Below are 25,231 nucleotides of genomic sequence, written 5' to 3'. Positions count from 1 at the left end.
CCGGGATGGTCCAGCCGTCTCGTTTCGTGCAGAAGTTTTGATGGCATCTTGGCCGTTCACTGATTCAAACCACCGTGCCGACGACGAGTTATGACGCACGAACGAGCGGTTTTGGACAAGCTCGTCATTTCACGTCGGGCAAAATGGTGTGTAATTTGCCGATGTGCGATGGGTAAGGGATCGCATGTTGTGCTAGGTCGTAAGTTGGAACTTAGAACACTATCCTCTCCTTCCGCGTGTCATTCAGCGATGAATCCCTGCTTGGGTGGATCTCTTCTGATGCGCTTCGATTATGTTAAAAGAAATGGTCTGAAAACCAGATCCAACTCGTCTTGCCGATGTTCTCCGTCGCTCCCTCCTTGTGAAAGGGATCTTCTACAGATTCCCGCTCGCTTCGGCTCCCGTTTCACCGATTCCATTCCTCATCCCCCTTTTTTTCCTCATCTGTATAAATCGATGCTCCCACATCCCTTCCCTTGGGATCTCCGACTAGGGTTTGGGGAAACCCGGAACTCCTCGGGGTTTTGTTAGGGCTTTGAAATTTCCTGGTTGGCATTCGTGTGTTTTAGGGTTCGTTAGGAACATGTGCTCTACTGTTGTAGTTTTGACTGGTAGTTGGTGCGAAGAATTTGTTCAAGTAAAGTAAGACTTGCTCAGAAGTTGATATATCTATAGAGTTGTCGTCACTGATTCAATTTTGGAGTATTAGAAGCCGGAATCGGGTAGTTTCAAGGGAATCTGTGGCTTTGATGCGACTTGAGCGGATGAAATGGCGAGCACCGGGGTGGTCCAAAGGGAGGCGGAGTCACCAGGCGAGGTGGATAGCGGGAAAGAGCCTGGTATCTTCTCTGATATAGATGGGGTTGGCTATCCTCTGGCTGAATCATGGGCAACTCGCTCGTGGACATCGCCTCGGCCAGGTTGGTTTTCTAGCTAATGTTTCACGATTGTTTTTTCTCCTCTATGTGATGGTTGTGTCGAGTATGGACTGCTGAGTAACATTTTGGCCCAGGTTATAGGTGCCTAAATTGAAAAATGTCATCTTTTTCCCTTCCACGGACTTGGATCAAGATGTTCTTGGAGTACTCCATAAATTTGCAGGTTCAAACATAGTCTATGCTATGTTTAGACAAAGATCAACACCACCATTGGATCTGTCTTTATAGATTTAATTGTTTAAGTTAATTTGACTAAATTTGTCTGGACAGTTTTCTGGCTCCAAATTTAAGGGGCTAGCATCTAGTTGACATCTGATTCTAAAAACTGTCGTAATTGTCTCTGTAGTGCTCATCCTACTAATTGGTGGGATCAATATAACACTTTTGTTTTTCTTCGAAAACAGAATTCACTGACAAGTGTTTTTTAGGTATCTTGTTAAAATTGTACTCTGTGTCCAGTATGGTATTGAAATTGTACTAAATGTCCATGATGTAAAATATTTTCAAACTGCTTGTTAATATCATATATCTCGGTTTAACATATCTTTACATTGCCAATTTTAACCTTTTTAAAGCATCTCCAAGACTTTTTACATTGCTCCTGCCAATGCTCTTTCTTGTCTGTTCCTCGGCTTCCATCTCAAACAGGAGACAATGTGCTTTTAGTGTGCCTTGAACCCCCCTCATCTATGCAACCCTTATTGATGGCTGATTGCCTCAATTTTTCACTAATAAGATCACAAATTGCAGCTAGTATATACTGTGTGAATAGGTGTAGATAATTCAGTTCATTTTTTCATTGATGTAATTGATGCACATTTTTGTGACCAGCTGTAGCTTGGGCTACAACCTAACCAGTAACCACAAACCATAGAATAAGCTATGGCTGCATAGTTTAACACAGACCACAAAACATATGTACATGTACATATTCATTTGTGAATATGTATCCATGTGTACTCATACATTAAATGCAACTGATTCTTGCAGTATAATAGTTGTATATCTTATGACAGCATTATATTTATCATAATTGCATTATGTTATGAAATTTATTAATTAATGCTGACTTATGATTTTAAATGTTGTATTCGACACTCTGAATTATGATATGTTTTTATATAATTTACCTATAGAGTATGAAACTTCAATTAAAAAACAAAGAGTAATGAGTTTACTTTAGTATAGTACATTGCATGGATTATATATATACATATCATAAGATTAGGAGACTTAGTCACAAGATTCACTGAATTTCTGATATATATACATATCACATTTTGTTTCCTGGCCAATTAGTTCTGTGATTTTTTCTCCTGTCTGTGATTATTTACCAAATTAAATGAACGATGAACTAGACAAACTATTCATGGATTAGATAGATAAATGATGTTTGTTGTAATAAATTTTGTTATATAAGTTGGTTATATTGTGATATATATCTAAGCACTTATGGCATTTCTAATACTCCATACTTTTCATGAGCTTTCTCTGACTTTACGAAACCTTTTCACTAAATCCAAATAACTATGTTTAGGAGCCTATGTTTCAACTTGGATTTTAGGCTACTTCTTCGCTTAGGTAATTTAACAAGGACACCAGTGTTGGAAAAAAGGAGACACAATGACATGCAGAAAAAATTAGCTGGTTTTACATTGAGAAGCAAATAGTTCCACCCATTTTGCTTTAATAATTGATATATAATTAAAGAGTGTGCTAACATTTAACTAGCAGATATGTATATAACTTTCTGACACATGCATGATGATTTTAGTGTGGTTATGCCATCCTCGTTTGCAAACATATTCAATCTGATTTCATATTTTTATGTGCTGCAAAGTGACTAAAGATGTTTTAGGTAATTCAAGACGAGATATCGTTGTTTCTTCCTCTAGTTTTCTGATATTTCAATTTGTGGAAGACTGCTTGTTTAAACTTTATACACTGGTTTTCCATGCTGAGATATTAAACTTTCGGACAAATATGCAGGAACCTGGACTTTTTCTTTCTTTTCTTTTGGGAAATACATGAAACTGATAATTGGCTTGAATGGTTCAACTCCTAAGAGTAATGATGCATGGCACATCATGTTTGGCTAAATTCATGATTTTGATACTTCTGTTAGTCAAGCTTGCTCTGAGACAACTCTCAACTCTTAGCTGAAATAGCAAATAAAAAGGAATGAAGACCACAATCTGAGCAGCCATTGATTTGATGGTCAATTCCTCATGTAATTTATTTGATACAACCATTGATCTGAACCTTGATCTGAACCATGAGAATCTATTTGTTGGTCTGTTCATTTAATTGCATACTGTTCAAGTAAGTTTAAGTTGTGCTTAATAATTAGATCTCTATTTTTTACAAATGTAAATAAATAAATTTGACATAGTAGGTCATGGCAACTAAGTATTAATGAATGATAGTCTCCTAATTTTGGTATCATATTGCAAATCTGTTACTTTGGGAAAGATCCATGTAGCCAACTCCATATGGTAGGGACATACAGTTTTGATGGACTGCACACACAGTCATGAACTTCTAATTGCACATATAGTTAAAGTTGTCCAAGTGTGGGAAATTCTTATATGACCCGTGCAACCCCAGGTAGCTAGTTTTGACTGTATAGTGTGCCCATTAAAGAAGTTTAATACCTAGCTGAATCTGTATCATTTTTTTCCTGACATGGCTTATTTCCAATTAGAGGGTGTAAATAATGATGAGTACTTCCTTAGTTCCTTTTCGGTGTCCTACTCTTCTTCTTCCTGTTGGATTTTGAAGCCAAGGGTTGGAGGGGTTCAAGCTAGAGGGCCAGTGGAAGGAGCTCTTCTCTTCTTTATCCTTTTCCTGGTTGGGTTTGTTACGTGCTTCAAACGTTGGAGGCTGACCAGTTAGGCATTTAAAACTAGTCCAACCATATAGCTTTTACCGGACCTGTACTGATTCACTCTTAGTGAAACAAGAATACTAGTTTTAACTTACTGGTTCCATTTTAACTGGCATTATTCATCGAACATAATCAGCATGAGAAGTATTTGAAGAATAATGCTTATTTTGGTGCATGCAGGGAAACACTGCCACATAGGGTGGTTTTTTATCCAGTCACAACTCAAACAGGAAATTCTGATTACTGTACTCAATATTGGTTGGCTTTTTATTCCGTACTTGGGATCAAATACAGCTTTTTTTACCTTGACGCCTACCCTTGAGTTTCCTTGATGCTGTTAAAATAAAATTATAACTTCTTTCAGTAGAAAGCTTATTTTTTTTCCATAATATTTTTTTAGGGTTGGAGCATTGTTATACTGCACCGGTGCGATCTAATAGTAGTGGACTATTGCCTAAAGGTCCAGAGCGTACCTTGCCTCGACCAAAGACAGAAAAAAAGGAAATTCCAAAGTATGACTTGAAATTGGATAGATTGCCGGAGAGTGAAAAGGTAAATATTTATCACAGATCATATATGTACTTTATGTTCATTTTTGAAGCAGTACCTGTTCTTCAGTGCTACAACTCCATGAAAATGTTCACGTGCTTTAATTTGAGTACATGCATGCTATTATATATGTTAACCAATTGTGTTAGCATCCGGTGAGTTAGTCATACCTAGGTCAGCCAGTGAAATGCTTGAACACGTCACTACTGTCGTTGATATACTACTTATAAGGTCATATTCCCTGTAAGCATATCTCTGTACATCATCATAAACAGTTCTGCTGGTCCTTGTCTTCTTGTTTATTCTGGAAACATTTCTTTAGGTATAAACTTTTATTTTCATTCTTTCTTCTGAGTTTTCCAGCTAAATTGTACTGTAACTTTTCAGAAAAAGCTAATTGAAAACCTAGTAAAGATCCAGAATGATGGTACATTGGAGGTGGATGTTGCAAGGACAGGCCCCGTAGCATCAGAACTATTGGAGCTTGATGCCATTGGTTCTATTCCAGGAGATATTAAAGACACCATCTTTGACTTCAGCAAATCAATCCCAAGACTGAAGATTGCAATTCTTGTGGTTGGAACAAGAGGAGATGTTCAGCCTTTTATTGCTTTTGCAAAGAAACTTCAGGCATGTATTCTTACAGTATTATACAGTATGGCACAAGTTTTAAAAGTTTATATCTTGTGTCTGTCACAAAATTGTTTTTACTAACAATGTTGGAGTTTAGCAGCATTCACTTGTGTGGTTTTTTTGTTATTTGGAACCTATTTGGATTTTGCTGGCCTAACTGCTCATGGTTTAGTGGTTAACATTTTTTTTTGTTGGAGTTAAATTATCTGAACATCAATCTAGTGGGAACAGAAGCAATCTCATATAAAAATTGGCCTATTGGAATTTTGATAAGGAGGTGAAGTTGGAAGTCTACAATATGTTTGTTCTTTTGTATTTACTTTTCCTGCTAGATTGTATAGTTGTGCTATCTTTATCTTTAATGCGCAAACCTACTTACAGATCTTTCACTTTAGTGACTTTTGGGGTTTCATTTTTCAAAGTTGCCAAGATAATGAATTCCATTACTATGGTACTGTTACTTGGAAGTTGCCAAGATTGTATAGTTGTGTTATCTTTATCTTTAATGGGCAAACCTGTACTTATAGATCTTTCACTTTAGTGACTTTTGGGGTTTCATTTTTTGAAGTTGCCAAGATAATGAATTCAATTACTATGGTACTGTAACCTGGGAGAGCTTATGTCCAATCTGCGTAACACATGCTGTCACAAGGGGTCCATGTATGCCCACATGCCAATCACATGTCCAGAGTACATATTGGCATTCATACACCTCTAGCAAATGTGGATACTTCACAAGCATCATATGGCATGGCCCATGCAGGGGACATTACTAGCACGCCATAAAAATATAATGGCAAGTGATTACTGCCCTGCTTCCTTGGTCATAAGCAATGTTGTCAGAAGGCACTTGGGTGCTTACCTAGTGTTGGGGCATGCAAGGCCCTAGTGCCAGAAACCTCTCTGGGCAAGATGCCTTTGCCTGGCATCGCTTAGGTGAGCACCTCAACCTGGGCACTTGGGCATCCGAGGGACTTGGTCACTTATTTCTTGTGTTGGCAGAAATATGTGGCCAATGCAAAATATTTACTGACAAACATTGTTCTCTCTGGAGTTAGGAAAATATAATTTCATAATTGTTTCATCTTTTGTGAAGTGTCTATAAGATTGCTCCTTAAACTGCAACATATTCCAAAACTTAAAAATTGGTTTTAAAGGATTATGATTTATTTATGTTAGGCTGGAAAAGTTTTATTCCGTAACTGAATGCAGCAATGAATAAATTTTAAAAGATTTGAGTGGCTGTATTTATGAACAAGCCTATTTACAAGTTACAACAATGTTCCAACTATCACTAGAAGGTTGCAGTTTGGATATATAAGACATAATTTGCAAGATTTGTATTGTCAAATCAGTTGAGCGCGATATGAGATTGATAGAATTAGCTAGATTGGAATGGCAGGATTGAAATTGACCATGCAAATAACTTCAATATAAAAAAATATTGGTAAGGCATGTAACTCTCTAAAGGACATAAAATCATATATATAATACACACACACACACACAAAAAAGTACATGCAGTGTGATGATAGTGATAGACATTGTTGCTCCAAAGCGTCTCTAATCACCATATAAATGAAGTATTTGGTACTGCAAAGATAAATGAAAATTACTTTATTTGAAGGTAAGTTAATTTGAATTCTGTGACATCTCTCTTTTCTGTCATAACATGTCTATAGATAGGTTAGGGATTGCTTTTTGTCCTTCCCTTTCCTCTTTGTTCTACTGGCTGGTGAGGAACATTACAACAGTGTTGGTGAACAGAAAATATGATGGGTGCAGTAATTACTGTAGCAAACAACAAGCAAAGTATTGGCAATTTGAACTGTTTCACAATGATAGTCAAATGCCTTTTTTTTGTCTTTCTTTTGCGTTGTCTTCCATTCCTTCATCTCTGTCCCTTCCCTGCATCTTTTTCTTCTTTGTTGGTTGTTGAATCGTCTATAATAGACCAAGATTGGCAACCATGGTTGTATTCAGTCAACTCTTGTTGATTTCAGTATTTTAATTGAATTAATCCTAGATGATATTGATACAGATCAGATGTATGTGAACTATGATTCTGAGCATTCCAATAGCACAAAGGATGAAAAGAAAATCCTTTAGTGCCTAATACCAGGTTTAATCTATCGAAAAATGAACATTACAAGGTGCCCTTCCCCCTTTCCCTTGTGCCCTATGAAAAGAGTAAAATGGAAAATCCACAGGAGCTGAAAAAACATATGCATGTGAATTTTTTATGTCTGACAAGGTTTGCCATATCTTGGCATATGGATGGGCTGATACCTTTCTAACATGGTATTATTTCATGTTGTGCCAGTTGACACACCTATATGCCTGTTTGCAATGGCCAAAGATTGGCTTAGCTATATGTTGGCCTCTTCAGGACAGGTTGACACGACACAAGTTAGTGCCTTTTTAGAATGGTAAGAATCAATCCATGCCAACATTTGTTAGTTGGCCCTTGGCATGGTTATTATTGTATGGACATTCCAAAATATCAAATATTTCTTTGCAGAATAAAAAGAAAATACTACAGAATTATATGAATGTGCACATTGAGAAAAATATTGAGGGCTAGGCTAGATGCTTATATACAAAATAAGAAGATTTTGGATTGTCAAGGTGCACAGCTAAACAAAAGGACTGCTTCAAGATGTTTTTGTATTAATAATCTTCAGGGCATCAAATCTAATAAAGCATTGGAGTATTGGACTAACCAGAACTTTTTATGGAGTAAACAAAAACATATGGGCATATGGTTTGTGGCACGTTTTGTCCTTGCATTTAATTTTCAAGGAAGTGATAATTTATTTGCAGTTTGTGAAGATGACTTTGTATTTTGGTTAGTCTGTGTTCACTGATGGATGATTTACCTGTCCTTTTCAGGAATTTGGTCATCGTGTTAGATTGGCAACTCATGTCAATTTCAGTACTTTTGTAAAGTCATGTGGTCTGGAATTTTACCCTTTGGGTGGTGATCCTCGAGTAATGGCTGGGTGTAAGTATTGAGAATTCTTGTTCAAAATCATTCTCTTTTTGTTCAAATTTCATACCATGACTCTTCTTTGTATAATTAACTGAATTTTTTATTTTTTATTGATTAGTCCTCTTTTTATTGTATGGGCAACATATCTATAGGTTTAACTAATAATAGTAGGCCTTTGCAGCATTTTCTCAACTACTAGGTCTAGGCCATATGAATTATATTTTTTCATTTATTTGTGAGATGAATACACTAATGTAATTCTCTTTTAGAGGTGAAAAGATTGGCTGGACAGCTATCCAATCTCACTGTATAGCAGAATGAAATAAAGTCCAAACTCCAAAGTAAACAAAAAATAAACAAAGAAAGTATAAGGAGAGAAAGGCAAGGATGGAACACAGGAAGAGGCAATTACATGGGTTCATAAGAACTAACAAGAACTTTAATGAAAAATTAAAAAATATAGAAAGCTCTTTCTGGTATATAGTTTCCCCAAGAGTGAAACCAACTAAGAGTGTCATTTCGAAATTCTTGTTCACTGTGAACCTTGCATTGTTTTTTTTTATCTTTCCAAATCATCCACTATAGTTTTCCATGTATCTAGATGGTGTATGTTAAATCGAGCCTATTTTAAAATGTATTGTGCATGCTACATCTTTGTGGACCTTAATGCCAGATCTTCATATTAACCTAGTAAAAACTCCCAAATTGTAATGGTACCTTAACATCTAAAAATTGAAAATGAACATCTTCAAGTGGCTTCCTGGTGAAGGTACTGATGATACATGATGTGATGCTTCATGCCATCAGATTCCTTTAGTATATGTACATAACATACATTTGCAATTTGAAAGGTTGATTTTTAGTACCAACCTAAGTAAATGATTTTGCATTTGGTTTGCATGGCCTGATAATCTGAGTACGAGTGGGTTTGAGGATCTCATTGCCTGTTCCTTAGCTCTAATTTTTTTAAATATATTGATACTAATTAGAGTTAGTCTCTACTTTCAAATTTATTACTCCTGGAATATTTTCAAATACAGATATGGCAAGAAACAAGGGTTTCATATTATCAGGACCAGCAGAGATTAATACACAACGGAAGCAACTGAAGGAAATAATTGATTCTCTACTCCCAGCATGCACAGAACCTGATTTAGATTCTGGGATGCCTTTCAGAGCTCAGGCAATTATAGCAAATCCACCTGCTTATGGTGAGATTGATAATAATGCATTTGCAGATATCTGAACTTTTTTTATTATATATGTATTTCAACCTTTCATAATTTTTATAAATCCAAAAGGAATTAGTGTTTCTTTATCAGCAATTAAGGAATTTCTTGATAATATCTTTTGATTGTTGTCTTTGATGTCGCCAGTTAGTCATTTTATAATGGATTTTTCGCTGTGGATCACATTTTATAAGAAGAAGATTTCAGCATTCTTTCTTCTCGTAGAATTTGTGTCAGCAAAAAACCAGATGCCGTTTTAATTATTTAATCACTCTCGTGTGTGGGTGGGGTTGAAGGTCCCTCTAACCCAAACTGAAATAAAATTCTCGAAACACACCACCACCAAATGCAGCCTTGCATTGAAATTGGGTTGAAGGTCCCTCTAACCCAAACTGAAATAAAATTCTCGAAACACACCGCCACCAAATGCAGCCTTGCATTGAAATTTCCCTATCGTACCTGCATTAACTTCAGGTGGTTAAGTTGATTGGGTCTGGATGCAATGGGATAGGTCTGGTTGCATTATTGGTTTCATATTATACCAAATCGAATTTGTTTCAGGTTCAGGTATGTTTAGTTGAACTTCATTTGGCTTGGATCTAAAGCTAGGCCACATTGAATTTGGTTGAGTTTTGAGATTTTTAACCTAAGTTCCAAAATTCTACCGTAATGGATTTGAAATGTAAACTTATATTAAGGTAAATTAATTGCAAAACGCTTTCATAGAGTGTCCGAAATCTCTTTTGCTACTTCTAAATCTGCTATTTGATTGGGTTGGGTTTAGTGGGTTCTGGTTGATCACAATCCACGTTGCAATCCTACTCATCTGTAATTTATTAGCATGCTTTCTGACCATTGTGGATTGACATGTTTGTATGATAGTTTAAAACGATATCCAACATGTTTTTAGGACTTTTTCTTATGTGTTATCTGCCTGAATATACACAATTGGGATGCTTATTTGTGGCGTGTACAGAAGAGAATATGTCATGGTTGAATTCTAATTTATATTTTGTTAATCTTGAATTCCCATGAAACAATTGTACTTCCAATCAACAAAATTACAATTGAAATACTATTATTTTCAATCATTCATTGGGATGACAGTTTCAATTTGGACTCCTGTTGCACCTGCTTGATCTGGCCTGATTTTTTCAGGTTTAAGCAGTTTTAACAGGGCAATGGGGTGAGCATACTTTTTAAAAATCATTTATCCCCTCCGTTAACTCAACCTGCCCTGTGAAAAAGTCATCCTAAAAGCTATATATGAATAATTTTCTTCATTATATTATAAATATAAATTAAATATGAAATAGGTCAGGGAGAAACCAATAGCATTGGCTTTTGTGCTATTCAAGATTGATATTTCATTTCTTTAACCGGATCAAAGTTGGTGCGGAGAAGTGGCTGGATTTTGAAGTGGCAGGGTGAGGATGGTCACGGTGAAACTCACCCCTTCTTGGCCAAACCACCCCCACCTGCCCATTACCATCCTTTATTCAAGCATCAGTATTGTTGATATCAGGTTGTCCATTTTTCGCTTAACAAAAACATCATAATTGAATTTGTTAAGAAACATAAATCCTCAGTCAAATACCAACTCTTGTACACTAACACCAACTCACGTCTACACTCTACAGGCCATTTACATGTAGCTGAAGCTCTTGGCGTGCCTCTTCACATCTTCTTCACAATGCCTTGGACGTAAGCCATAATTACCAAGCTTTTCAGCAACTTTTTTTTATATTTTAACAGCTATTTTGTTGAAAGCTCAAGCATGGCTTATTTCCAGTGTGCACAAGTTGCAGTCCTCCATCATCTCAAATCTTGCAATCTACCATGTTCGACGAATTTATCTGGACCCTCAAATGTTCCAACTAGGACAATTTATTCAATCTTTTACTGGTCCAAACTTACTAAAGTTATAATGTTCATGATGTCTGAGCACTATATATCTTATTTTCCTTTATTTGGGAAATGCTCTAGATGACAAAACTGTTACTTATTTCTTTTTCTTGTACTTTTTTATACGTAGTAATTATCTGTTTCTTCAAAATATCAACTCAAATAGTAAAAGATTATGATTTTTTATTTGCTATTGGAACAGAAGTATCATATGTTTGCTGTCGTGATTGATGATCACAAGAATTTGTTTCTTATGAAATAAAAGATTTTTTTGTTCCTACTAAAATTTATAGATTTGTAGTAAGGTTACTCCTTTGTAACTTGGGAGACCAAGGTTGGAGTCATGAAAACAGCCTATTTAAATATTTAGAAATAAGGTTGTGTACATCAACCGTCCCCAGATCCTGTATTGGTGGGAGCCTCGTGCACTGGGTATGCCCCTTTTAGTAAAATTTACATATTTCTTTTTTCTTATCAACCTGTGAGTGAATGACTTTAGGCTCCATTTTAAGTTGATTATTATCCGTCATAATTAAGAAACACACATTAGTGTGTGGTAGCCAGCATTAGTTCCAAATATTTAACTCAGCTACATGGATTTCAACACCATATTAGCACTGTGACGGTGATCTTCCTCTGATTATTGAATGGCCATTGTGTTATTACTCACTGTTTATGATCAAAATTTCAGAATATTTGAACCCCCAGAGTCTTCTATTTTCTATTTAAGTTTAGCTGATGGAAGTAAAATGCAGAACAAACTGTTGTATGTATGGAATGGGATACTTGGTTGTAGTCTATGGGATTCTCCATCTATATAAGGTGTAGTTGAATGAACTTTTAAGTGTCAGTAACAGAATTAAAGTTGGAGTATTCAATTACAACCACTCTGTGGTTTGGAAACCTCATTGAATTAGCCTTGACAACCCAAACTTCTACTCTCTGGGTAGTCATAGGATGATTTGTCTTGGGTTGAAGACTGCAACCTTGAATTAATTCATTTTTTTTTGTTTGCTATATTCTTCTAACTTGATTATAGACAATAACACTTGCTCATTAACTTTTATTTTGTGTGGCAGGCCAACTAATGAATTTCCACATCCTTTCGCACGTGTTCCTCAAAGTGCAGCATACAGGGTATGCTTCTTGTATGCTTCTTTTTGCATCATGCATATTTTCTAGTTGGTTTATTTAGTATTTTTTTTGTTTTATTCAGCTATCATATCTTATTGTGGACTTAATAGTCTGGTGGGGTATAAGGGGATTTATTAATGACTTCAGAAAAAGGAAGTTGAAATTACCTCCGATTGCTTACTTCAGTACGTATCATGGATCTATATCTCATTTGCCAACAGGATACATGTGGAGTCCCCATCTTGTACCAAAGCCAACTGGTAAGTTGGCCATTTGTTTGATATATCGAGCAATCCGTTGGTTTATAATTATTCATTTGCCATTTTAAAGTTTATTTCATAGGCTGGAACTGTATTTTATCACTGTATTCCACTTTGACATATTCATACGTGTGAACATGCATGTAATGTCGAATTTAGACATTCTCATTCACGGAAATACTCATGTTAGGTGGAAAGTAATATATATGGTTAGGTAGTTTGAGATTTGAGACATAGACCAATGTTTAATAATTAATCATATGGAGCTTAATCCCACATAAATGGTGTCTGACATTTGTGTGCATGGCACAATCAAGATTAGTTTTAGCTGCTGAGGTTCGATAGATCTGTTGTACTGTTCAGTGCAAAACGATGTTTTTATGAGCTCATAGTATATTAGATGACTCAGTTAAGGATGTATAAACTTTTATGCCAGTGTGGGAAGTGCATGGCCAAGTGTGGTAGTTAACCGACAATTATCTGATGTGCCAATGTGCTATTAATGTAGTGCTATAACCAACTTACAATTATATCTATTATTATGTTGATGCCCGTAATTTATGATATCCATTGATTATGTGGCATTATCATAGAAATAGATGGGACTAGATGACTAGTACATGTCCACGTTAGCTTAGAATACATTAACATATTGTGCATTACTTTGGTTTCTACAAACAATGAGTTACATGAGCAACATGAATGAAATACTTATGTGGGTCGACACTTTAAACATAATTGTAGGTTGAGCAGATAACCTGAAAAGAAGCTACCTATGATATGCACTAGATCTTTGGGGCCTACCGCATTGTGTAACATAGTCGGATTGCACAAGGAGTCTGCTTATTGGTTTGGCAGTTGGTTACATGGTCAAATAACATATTAACATTGTAAGCTTACAACTTGTCTCAATATGAACCAATGTTTTCAAGCTTAGAAATATGTTACCTCAGAGAAATGGGTTACAAGTAAACGGGCAAAAGAGGCAAAAGGCAAGAGGGCAAGTGAAATCATCCTGATGTCATCATTTTGGAATCATATGGACGAGTTCTCAATAGGGGAAGAAGCGATCGGCGGAGGAAGACGCGACCACAACCGTTGGAGGAAGACTCGTTGCTACTGCTGGAGGAAGATGTGCCACTATCGCTGCTTCCATCTTTCGCCGATGGCAAGAATGCCGTCACAAGAAACACAGTGTGAAAGAACGAGAACGACTTGTATGTTAGGGCTGCGGGCCGTTTACTATTCTGCGACATAAACTGGTTCAATCAAACTAGAGGAGTTTTGGGTCGACTTAGGCTTGACCTGGCATGAGTTGAACCAAGTGGGCGCTTGGCCTGCTCAACGCCTAGACCCAGGCTCTTGCTTGGGCGATGCCCAAGTCAAGTCGCCTACTTAGACTAATAGGCAGGTGCTCGGGCCTTGCCTCACCTCGCCTGGGCGCCCAGTGGCTTCTTTGTCATAGCCACACGAACCCTACCTGAGTCAAAGAACCCAACCTTTGTCATGCATTGTTGCCTTCCTCGGTGACATATTCCATAGCCTTTTGTCAATTGGTTATCTCCTCTTTCTTAGTTTATAGGTTACAGCAACTTTGTTAAATGATCTCCTATTTCCTGCACAAGTTTGAACACTTTGTTTAATGATATCCTATTTCCTAGATTTGTAAAATTGTTACGACAACATTGTTAGGTGGATACACTGTTAGGAGTTATGACATAACAGTACACTATCAGGTAGATAATAGGAACACCTCACTTTGCTCGCTCGGTATATATTTTTAAAATTATAAATAAAAAACAGGTATATATTTTTTGCATAATAATATTTGGGGGTGCCTTGCATTGCTTGGGCAAGTGCCTAATGCCTCGGGTGTTCTGGCATCCTTTGACGCCTAATGCTTTTGAAAACATTGATATGAACTTTTAGCATCACATTATATAACTAGACAATGATGAAAGCGAACAAGGTTGCATTGCACTTGACTAGGTGATAACTGGGCCCACTATATGTTTGCTCTGCTAAATGGTGTATACAACTTGCAAGATTGGTGTAAAATTTACTTTTATCAATTTTATAAGAGATGATTCTGTTTGAGGATTACGCCATCCGCCTTCTAAAATTTGTAAGCCTCTTAACAATTCGAGTGGTTATAATATGGCTACTGTCTCTTTAGCTACTGTTAGAGATGCATGATGGACATCAGATCGCCATCACAAAATTGTGATTTATTGTGGCTTATTGTAATTCAAGTCTTGTAGAATGCATTTAGGACTGTAAATTATGGAATATGTTTTGTCTGAACTTGAATGTCTACTGATTTGCATTTGCAAATTGCAGGTTGAAATACTTCTGTCAAGGTTCTCTGATGTAATATCTCTTTGTGAGTAACTTGAATGGGGTGTGCTAAGGCTAATCTTTAAGTAGAAACTGATATCAATGGGTCTAGATTAGATTATGTTACTAGACGCATATCTAGAATAGTATATAATATTATCACTAAATTGATTACATGCAAGTGCTCTTCTTTTTATTCAAACTTTCAGTTGCATATTTCTGTTGCTATTATCTTCAGATTCTCCGAGTAACAAAATATTTTCTTATTAAAATGTGAACCAAATATACTATTTTATCTGTCAGGAACCAAAATCTCACTTCCTTTTGCAGATTGGGGTGCCTTGGTTGATGTTGTTGGTTTCTGTTTCTTAAACCTTGGGATTGAATATCAACCTGAAAAGGAGTTTGTGCAGTGGATTGAACACGGACCAAAACCTATATACATAGGATTTGGTAGCATGGTATGTCTCTTAATTTATTAGTTTCTTGATTGGATAGTACTTATTACTTAAGTTATTTCTCTCAGTGTTGGAAATCTTTTTCTGAATCTTAGAAAACTCAGAAGTGTCTGTACTCCGTGTTATGATGTAAGTTGCAGAATAGTTAAAGTTGTGGTAAGTAAAAGAAACATTCTGCTACTGTGCCTTGCTTTCCACTAGCAATATGACCATCTTGTTTGTGGTAACCATGGTTTATTTCTCTGCCTTGATAGGACCAAGGACTGCCATTCTGTCCGAAATGGATGAAACTGGTATTTCATATCGGTCTGCCAATTAATCGGAATGTGACCAGCCCGTTTCAGGCAGTACAAAGGTGGGTTAGGTGTTGGTTGGTACGAGATGTATCGGTCGACACAATGTTGTATCAGCCCAGACAAATCAGTATCAATCAGAATTTGTTCAATAACAACCCATATTGGGTCAAGTTTTAACCCAACGCTCAAATTGATTGTTGGGGCCTCTTCTGGGCTTTAAGTCTCCTATCCTCTTACCTTTTTCACTCACTCTCCACTCTCATTCTTCCTCTCTTTCTCACTCTCCCTTTCTCACACTCTCACTTGTCATTAAAGTTTCTAGTCAGCAATTAGTGATAATCAAGCTATTGATTTGGATTTGGATAAAAGAGAGATTATAAAGTCTAACTAAAGTTTAATTAGAGTTAATAAGTGTTATTTTGATTGGTGTAGACGTAATTAGTGGTCATTAGGTATAATTTAGGCCTACTTAGGGGTTATTTGAAAGATAAATTCATTTGCTTATCCTTATTACTAGAATTTCTATTTATTTATGTCTAATATACACTCTATTTTTTATTTAAATACAATAAAAATATCACTAAATAAAGAACCTAAAATGGTTTTCTTTTGAATTTTCAGTCATTTTCTGACCTTTTTCCCGAAAATCAGCATTGACTTATCACGAATTTAGTTAGCTTTGCCTAAGCCGTGCGGCACCCTTATATGTCCGTTCGCAAAGGTCAGCCTCCCCGAAACTTCCTATAGTTCCTTAGGACCTACAAAAAAAAAAAACGAGTTAGAGAAATCATTTCATTCAGGATCCATAAGGAATCATTTCAACAAACACTTTATAGTCAATGCAAATTATAATCATAGACTTCACAAGCTCTGAACGATCGTAGAACAAAGGGTCCAAATTGGTCCACTACAGACCGAAATGTCCACAAGTGCTCATATGACACAATATTGGTTTACAAGCCTAAAATGACCACCAAGGCTAACCAAAATGAGGCAGTCAAGCCAACGACCAGCCCTCTCTATGCTGTGCAAAGTATGAACAAAACCGAAGGGCATAGACATACATGAGCATTACATCAAACACCCCGTTTATAATTTTGTCCATGACATTCTCCTCCACTTATTCCTTTGACGTCCTCGTCGAAGCCTTTGCAGACGCTGCATCTCCGCGCTTTTACTGAGTCTTCAATCTTCTGCCCTAGCTGCAACGCGCCTCTTGGCTCCCAGGTGCTCTCCGTCGTTATTGTTGAGTAGTCGAACTTTGATCTGCCATGCTGCTTCAACTCGCCAATGATTTTGACTCTGGTGTGGGGTCGGTTGAGTTGTGTCGATCCTTGTTGGTTTATGCGGATCCTTAAGATGAAAGAAAAGACATTCCTTATTATGTGTCAATCTCTCAAACGTCTCATGCTGCTTGAATTGGGTCGATGCTTGTTAGAGCTTTAATAAGTATCACTTCGCAAACTTTGAAGTTTTTAAGGTCTTTCCTTCACAAAATTTGCCTATCGATTCTTCTTCCACTTAATTGTCACTTCTTAGTAGGTTCGTATCACTTCCGCTTTTGATTGACATTTTGTTGGGAAATGAATAGGACAATCTACTTTTAGTAGCACCAATCACCATTGGTGAGGATTTGACAACTATTGTCTTTCATTAGGTTTCTTCGAAGGGTCTTTGAACCTGTGTAGAGCTCATCTGTTGGATAAATAAGAGAATTGGGGTACTCGGTTTCGCCCATTCTCTTAAGAGTTGAGAAGACAAAAGTTATTTGACTTCGTCTGTCTTCTCGAGGTTTGTACTCCATGCATCGTGCTGGTCGGTAGCCTTCGCCTACTCTTTGCTCACACTTCCGAAGCAACCGAAGTGTTTCTACTCTTTATGTTGAGTTAGCTACTGTGATTCATCTTCTCAATGCCATTGAACTTCTAGAATACAAGAAGTTTTTACCCAAACTTGGAGCAAGTCTCTAATAGTTTTAGTCGCATCTGGGATTGTACCGTCTTCAACATCTCTATCGTCTACTCCTTTGAGTAGCAAATGTACAACATCGCGTACTACTTCATTCCTTGGTGTTGCACTCTTGCATCGACCCAAAGTCCTCCACTTTTGGCTATCTTAATGTGAAGCTCGTTGACATCGGTCTTATAAAGTTTCTTGGACTTTTCCCTTTAGCCTTGTCTCGATACTTGGAGTTTGCCTCTGCATTCTCCACCACCTCATCCCCTTTCATGACCAAGCGCTCTCCCTCCATGAGAGCAAGGGATCGATGACTCCACAGAAGTCTCGCCTTTGCAGTACCATGATGTTGCTATGCCCACGACCCTACTATCCGTCACCTCACATCTGCGTCCCTTTCTTTGTGATTGGTAGATTCGCCTTTGCAGCACTATGACACTCCTCCGAGTCCATCTCCATTCTAACCGATGCTTGGTTTTTGGGTAGCTGAGTCACTCTGGACTCATCGTCGGTTCCTCGTCCCTTTCGACCACTTGCTTCAACACCTATATGTTCTCCGAACAGTTCCCCTTGGTTGATGGAAAGTCGGATTGCAACTCTCATGCATGGTCTTCGCCATCATGTTGCAGGGCTCGCGCCGATTATGTTCTCCTTAGCTTCCTTGGTAGCAACGTTCGCTCACTCAGCCTTGTCATTTGACTTACCGGGTTCCTTTAAGCGAATATGAGCTCTGGAGTAATCCAACTCTTCAGTCGCTCCGATCATACAACCTATGTATGATCAAGTCCCCTCATGGGACTCACTTGTACTTGCATTTGGAATTCTCCCTCGGTGGTACACAGCCCCCATATGTTGATGACCAAGGCTATCATCCGATACAAAATTTGATGCATGCATGGAAGACCCACCTTTGCGGTATGAAGACCCACCTTTGTGGTACCATGACATTTACTCCTTGAATACATAGCCATTCTCGTCGTCGTATTGTTCATCGAAGTGGAGCTTTCAGTGACACCCGATCATACCTCCGTATGATCCAGTCCCTCACGAGACCTGTCTCGTGTGTGTGTTGCATTGCCTCGAACCGCTCTAAAATGTCACAAACTTAGTTGGTTTTGTTTAAGTTGTACGGCACCCTTGCGTGTCCGTTCTTAAAGGTCTGCCTCCTCGAAATCTCCTATGGTCCCTTTAGACCTACAAAAAAAAAAAGGGTTAGAGAAAATGTTTCACTCGAGATCTATAAGCAACAATTTCAACAAACACTTTATAGTCAATGCAAATTACAACCATAGACTTTACAAGCTCTGAACGATCGTACAACAAACGGTCCAAAATGGTCCACTATAGGCCGAAATGTCCACAAGTGCTCACATGATACAACCTACGTTTATAAGCCTAAAACGACCATCAAAGCCAACCAAAATGGGGCTGCCAAGCCTACGGCCAGCCCGCTCCATGCTGTGCAAAGCATGAATATAACTGAAAGACACGGACATACATGAGCATTACATCAAACACCCCGTTTACAATTTTGTCCGTGACAGACCGGTTTGTATCGACCAGCTCAGGATGGATACCATTGGTTGACACGAGACAATAATCGTTGGATAGGACATCTTCTTAGTATAAGAATAATCTTCTATGGTTCTTAAGGTAAAATAAGTTTATTTTTTGATAGCTTAAAACTTAAATAGATCTTGTTTGTCTGTGCCAGTTTGGTGGAAGCATTTGTGGTGGACCATGTCATCTACCAACCAGGTTAATGTGTCTATCAATGGATTGAGCTTATGCTTCTAGATGGATTGGTAGGGTTCAAAACTTAAGAATTTAAGAGAACCAGAGCGGTTGAAGATAACTGTCCCTTATTCAGCTTAGTTGGATAAACTTCAAGCCTCAGCCCTTGCTTTCTCTTAACCCAAATTTACATGATCCCATAGGGTCTCTGGGAATAATCCTTGTTGGAATTGGCGCCTCCCACCCCTTTCCTAAACTAAGTGAGCCTCTGTGGCACTGCTGCTTGTGTACTCACTACCTGTGTCCAATATAGATTTGGGAACCCAGGTTGTGGTTGTGTGAACTATTTGAAGAGTGCTATCAGTTTGCTACCTGAGAGAAATAGAGAGTCATGATGCTTACTGATGCCAGGATGGAGAGGAAATGAGTCAAAAATGGAATATAAGAGAAGATAAACCATCTCATTTTCACGATAACGTTCAAGGGATACAGATATCACTACCCAAAGGCTACCCTAAGGAGTCTCGATTATATAAGACTTACGAACTCAGCACTTTAAGTAATCAACAAAAGAGATTCAGACTTATATGAGAAGGACAATACCTCTCAAGAAACTAGACTTGTATTAAAAATACTCTATGCTTTTGAGGCTTATAAGACATGATATGAGATACATATAATGATATGCTTGGAACACCCCTCCAAGCGTGAGTTATTAATTCTTCATTGTTTTCAATTTAAAATAAATGAAAAATAATTAAAGACCCATAGAGAATTATTAAAATTCAAAAGGTGATAAAAACTTTATTCCATTCTCGGTAGAGCAGCCATCATGACCTTTGTAGAGAGAATCGAGTATAAACTTTCTTCAGAGAACATCAAATCAAATTGCATTGGGTTCCTACTCAAGAAGCTTTGCAATGATAATTATGTATAATTCATGTTATAAAAATCATATAATTCATCTCAGAATTAATGTGAAATGAGGATTAAAATTTTGATTCATTGGAAAATGAAAAACTATTGACTATCTTGACTTCCCTTGATTCAGAGTTTGGAGACACTCCCGTGTCACCTACCCACTCGTTACGTGTGACCAAAGAGCTTTGGTCTTCAGTGTCAGTGGCTTTTAACTTTGCTGACATGTTTCATTCATGCTATTGACCAGATAAAAATTTTCAAAAACAATCATAGAAAAGGTAGGTTGGTAAATGTAATGGCTTATTCCTTGATCATACGACGATTTTTGCTAGTATCTTGTCACAGACCAAGTGGCATATCATATGTGCACTTGTATGGTGACCTGGAACATGCATTTCTAGTTATAAGTGATTCTAACCATATTCCTTTCCCAGCCATTAGTTTCCATGGGTATGCATAAACATAAGCCCATATGGTTCGAATATAGAAAAAAATGGCCCAATTACGTGCTTCACTAGTTGCAAACCTGATAGTTCTACATAAATAAATCTTTAAAATGGTGATGCTTACTGCATCACTTCCTTGTCAGTTAATTTGGCATGCCAAGTGAGTACATACCATTTGGTAATTTTACTAAATAAAGGTTTAGAGTGGTTTAAATATCTACCGATGCTTGCCGAGTGAGTACTGTACCATGCTAATGCATGGGATGTACTACAAGTAACTCTTCGTTGCATAGGCTATGGCATGTTAATGTGTCACCTTCTTGTGCTGGTTTTAACATGTTATGCAATTTTCTAACACTTAGTTTTGAACCAGTTGGTCAAGTTCTGGTTCTAATTTGAAATCTTGATGCCATGTTTAGCCAGTGAGTGTTTTAGCTCTGATTTTAGTTCAACGATGACAAACATATATTCTTCTCATTCTATGAATATTGCAAGAGCATTTAATTAGCTGGTTCTACTTTTATATAATCTAAAATCATGTTGTTATAGATGAGAAAACTCAGTCATGTTTGTAAGCCATCTTGACAGAGAAGATAAGCAAGTAATGCAGAATAGTAGAAGAGATAAAAGGTTTTTAATATGCTCATGGTACTTGATTGACTATTACATAGCAGGAAGCAATGCACACAGGCCGAAATGATACATTTATGAACGTCAAATTTCTAAATTATAATAAAATCTGAGTGCCAAAATCAAGGATCATTGTTTAGCTAAAGATCATGGATGAGATTTAAAGTTCAATATTCACATGTTTATTTGGTGATTGTAGTTGCTCCTAACGCATATTGTAAAGAGAGCTTAAGCATTTAAGGGATCAAGTAATCCTCTTATAATGTCTAATTGTCAATAAATTTGATACCCATCTCAAACTTTCTTTCTTTCTAGGCTATATTTCTTGTTTTTGCAAGAGCATATTGTCTGTGTCATCCACTTGAGATACTTTTGTTATGCATGTAAGTGTAGTTCAGAAGTTTATAACAGCTCCTGCTGATCTTAAGGCCTTAAGTCTTTCTTTATTACTTTTGATTGAAAGCTGTATATGATGTTTTGTTCTGGTTTTCAATATGTCTTTGTCAAGCCACTTGAAGATGCAAAGAAGACTACGACTATCATTTTGGAGGCACTAAGAGAGACAGGACAAAGGGGGATTATCAGCCGTGGTTGGGGAGATCTTGGAAGTTGTATGTATTTCCCATTTTGTTGTAATATACATACACATCTTAAATTGTCAGTAGGATTATTCTTGTTGGTTAGATGCAGTGAGTTTCCCATACTTTCCTACTAAGTGGAAACTTATATATTATTTCTTTGTATGTTAATGTAATGAGTTATGTGCAGGAAGATTTTTCAAAGCTGTTTGTCCAATATGCAATTTAAAATATTTCACAAAGACACACTTAATGTTTGTGATATTCTTTCTTCTGTTCATGATATTAAATTCTTTCTTCTGTTCCCTTAGTTGTAGATAATATTGTCATATGAATCAGTTTTTTTTTTGCATTTTATTTCTTTTGTAAAATAACTTCAGTTCTGTATCTCACTAATGCAGTGTCTGAAGTCCCTGTAGATGTCTATCTTCTTGGGGATTGCCCACACGATTGGTTGTTCCCTCATTGTGCTGCAGTGGTAAGCTTTCTATTTGGCGGTCAATTTTTTCATAATATGGTCTAGAAATGTGTGTATACACTTGGTCAAATAGATCTGTATTAGACATAACAAGCTATATTGTCTAATTGTTGTAGTTTGACACTTTGACTAATTATAATCTACACTTTTTATTCCTACAAAACATGTTTTTTTACTTCTGTTATTACAGACAATAACCTAAATTTATGTCTTTGTAATTCTGTCGTCAGAAATTTCTGGTACCACTAATTAAGCTTATACTCCGCTGGAAAATCTGATTCATTTACTGGTCTTGTATGCAGGATTTATAAATTCTAGATAAATTCTTGTCGATACTCCTCATAAATCACTCGTATAAAGCAACCTCTGCAGCAGAAAGCTAATATGCAGTTAATATTGTGAATAATTGAATAGGAATGTTCTGCTACTTGGATGTCTTTTTTAAGTTGTTACATTTGAGATGATAATTTACAGCCTTCTTCTTAAGCTGGATGAATGGCTGGTTTTGGATACCTATTTGACAAATAAGACATCATTAATTATTTCATATTTATTTTGTTTTTGTATTCTCAGAGGCTTTAGTTGCCTTCAAAAGAAAGAATTTTTTGTTTGATGAGACCAACTGCAAACTAGTTGCTATCTCATTTACTGAACTAAAATGGTGGTTTTCTCATCTTGGTGGCTGATAATTCTGAAAAATGCTCAGGTTCACCATGGTGGAGCTGGGACAACGGCTTCAGGATTGAGAGCTGGGGTAATTGCCTCTTAGAACTTCTTATTATGTATTCTAAATAAACATGTGCATATATATAGCAACATGCATAAAGTCCCCCCTCTCTTTTCCTCTTTTCCCAAGCGCTACTATCTCCTTTGAGCATCTTTTGAAAGATGATGATGGTTGTTGTCAAAATTCTATTCTTTTTCCTAAAGGCACATGGGAAAAAAAAGGAAAATACAGAGAGAGGAGAAAAGAAATAAGTTGAGAGAAGCAAGGAGGTTAAAGAGGGAGAAAGAAAAGGGAAGGAAAAGAAAAAAAGAGAGCATTACAGTTGGGGAACCTTATTTTAAATGGTATAGCCCAACAGTTATCGTGATTCCTATTGCAGCAGCAGCAGATGGAATTTTGCAGTCATGGAACTTGACTTTAAATGCTATAACCCAGCAATTATCATGTTTCCTACTGCTGCAGGAGCAGATGGAATTTTTGAATGTCAGTCATTATTGCTAAATGTGGACGATGCATGTGAGACCCAATGGCATGGTATTGGCTTTTTGTATGGAATGGGACATCGTAATGGCAGATGAAGTACTTGCCTTTGTGTTGCTTTATAATAGGGTTGCAGTAATGATGGTTTTTATTTTCCATTTTTAGAGGGTTTGGCAAGCTCGAATATAAGCTTGGAAGTATGTTTCTAATACTACAGTTCTTTTCACTTTGTTGTCTAGCAGACAAACATATTTGATGAATTCTTTTTTCTTGCTTAGCAGTTCATTGGACAACATTGTGTCATTTCAAATGGGTTGATAGTTGTGGCTGCCTAAGTCAAATTTTGATTTGCTGGTGGAACATATGTTTCTATTAATATCATTATACATGTTTGTGCTATTAATTTACAATTGTACCTTTCTTGTGCAGTGTCCAACCACGATTGTACCTTTCTTCGGTGACCAGTTTTTCTGGGGTGAGAGGATTCATGCAATAGGAGTTGGACCTGCACCGATTCCCATATCTGAGCTCAATGTTGAACGCCTTTCAAGTGCTATAGAATTTATGCTTGACCCAGAGGTAACTGAAAGTGTTTGATTTAGACTATATGCCTATGACGTATCATGTTGTCTTGTTTTCTGTAGAAACAAGTTTTCCTGCAATAGCTAGGCAACAAAATCATCACATTGAATCATTTGAGCAGATAGTTGTGATGGACTGTGACATGCTTTTTCCATTGGCATCCTGATTACCAAGAAAATTTGCAAGCATCACATTTTGATAAGCTGTTGAGTTGGTTCTTATGCTTGCAATGAACTCTTAAGCATGGTTCCCTTAGTTACCTATTTTGTATGCATTCACACGTCCCCACCTTATCAATGATCCTGCATTACGAGGCCTAAATTTCTGCTCTGAAAATACTATTAGCTTTTAGGTCTTCTAAGTTGTAGTATCTGCATGCGTTTAACAATCCTTTTCTGATTTGTTGGTTGCATGACCTAAACATAGTTCTGGCTGTTGCATGTTTTCTTGAAATACTATAAACTCTTAGGCCTTCTAAGTTGTGGTATCTGCTTGCATTTAACAATCCTTTTCTGATTTGTTGGTTGCATGACTTAAACATAGTTCTGGCTGTTGCATGCATTTTTTCCTTCTCACCCTCCCTGACGATTTGTTTCTTTCTTTTTTTTCCCACTTATGGAGGTTAAGATGTGTACCATGGAATTAGCAAAGCAAATAGAGAATGAAGATGGTGTTGCCACTGCTGTAGATGCATTCCATAAGCATTTGCCTCCTGAATTACCGATTCCTCCTGCTTCATTGGATGATGAACCTCCAAATCCCATACGATGGCTGCTTCAGTTCTTTGAGAAATGGTGCTGTCTTCCATGCAGTTTATAGTCCTTTCTGAACTGTGTGTGCATAGTTGTTCATTATTCTTGGTTCTTTGCTAGTAATCATTTGTTATATTCTTTTTTGTGAATATGTGCAATAAAAGATAATTATATAGTTTTTATCTTTTTTTGAATGTTTAGAGATTCATGAGATATGACTTACAATAGAATTTTGGTGTGTAATACTGTCAGTGGTGCACATTATCACTTTGTAAACAACTCCATCCTGTATGGTCTAAGTTGGTTGGTTTTAGCAGGTTGTTTGGTTA

General features: G+C 36.9%; 1 protein-coding gene across 2 annotated transcripts; it reads left to right on the top strand.

The window, feature by feature from the left end:
- The first annotated feature begins 271 nt into the window (after positions 1–271).
- On the top strand, positions 272–25,231 carry LOC135616608 (sterol 3-beta-glucosyltransferase UGT80B1-like). 2 transcript variants are annotated; one of them, XM_065115968.1, is made up of 14 exons: positions 272–920; positions 4,226–4,377; positions 4,762–5,004; positions 7,900–8,011; positions 9,040–9,210; positions 10,869–10,932; positions 12,213–12,270; positions 12,350–12,527; positions 15,168–15,325; positions 21,814–21,916; positions 22,285–22,361; positions 23,068–23,115; positions 23,998–24,147; positions 24,772–25,231. In XM_065115968.1, the coding sequence occupies exons 1-14, from the start codon at positions 770–772 to the stop codon at positions 24,967–24,969; spliced, it is 1,863 nt and encodes a 620-aa protein (XP_064972040.1). In that variant the 5' UTR covers positions 272–769; the 3' UTR covers positions 24,970–25,231. The 2 variants fall into 2 exon arrangements, with proteins under 2 accessions (XP_064972040.1, XP_064972041.1); XM_065115969.1 differs by having other exon boundaries at positions 280–920; positions 15,195–15,325.

Source organism: Musa acuminata, chromosome BXJ2-7, assembly GCF_036884655.1.
Source record: "Musa acuminata AAA Group cultivar baxijiao chromosome BXJ2-7, Cavendish_Baxijiao_AAA, whole genome shotgun sequence".
Taxonomy (NCBI): Eukaryota; Viridiplantae; Streptophyta; class Magnoliopsida; order Zingiberales; family Musaceae; genus Musa; species Musa acuminata.
The sequence above is the reverse complement of the archived record's forward strand: the minus strand, read 5'-3'. Positions and strand labels throughout refer to the sequence as shown.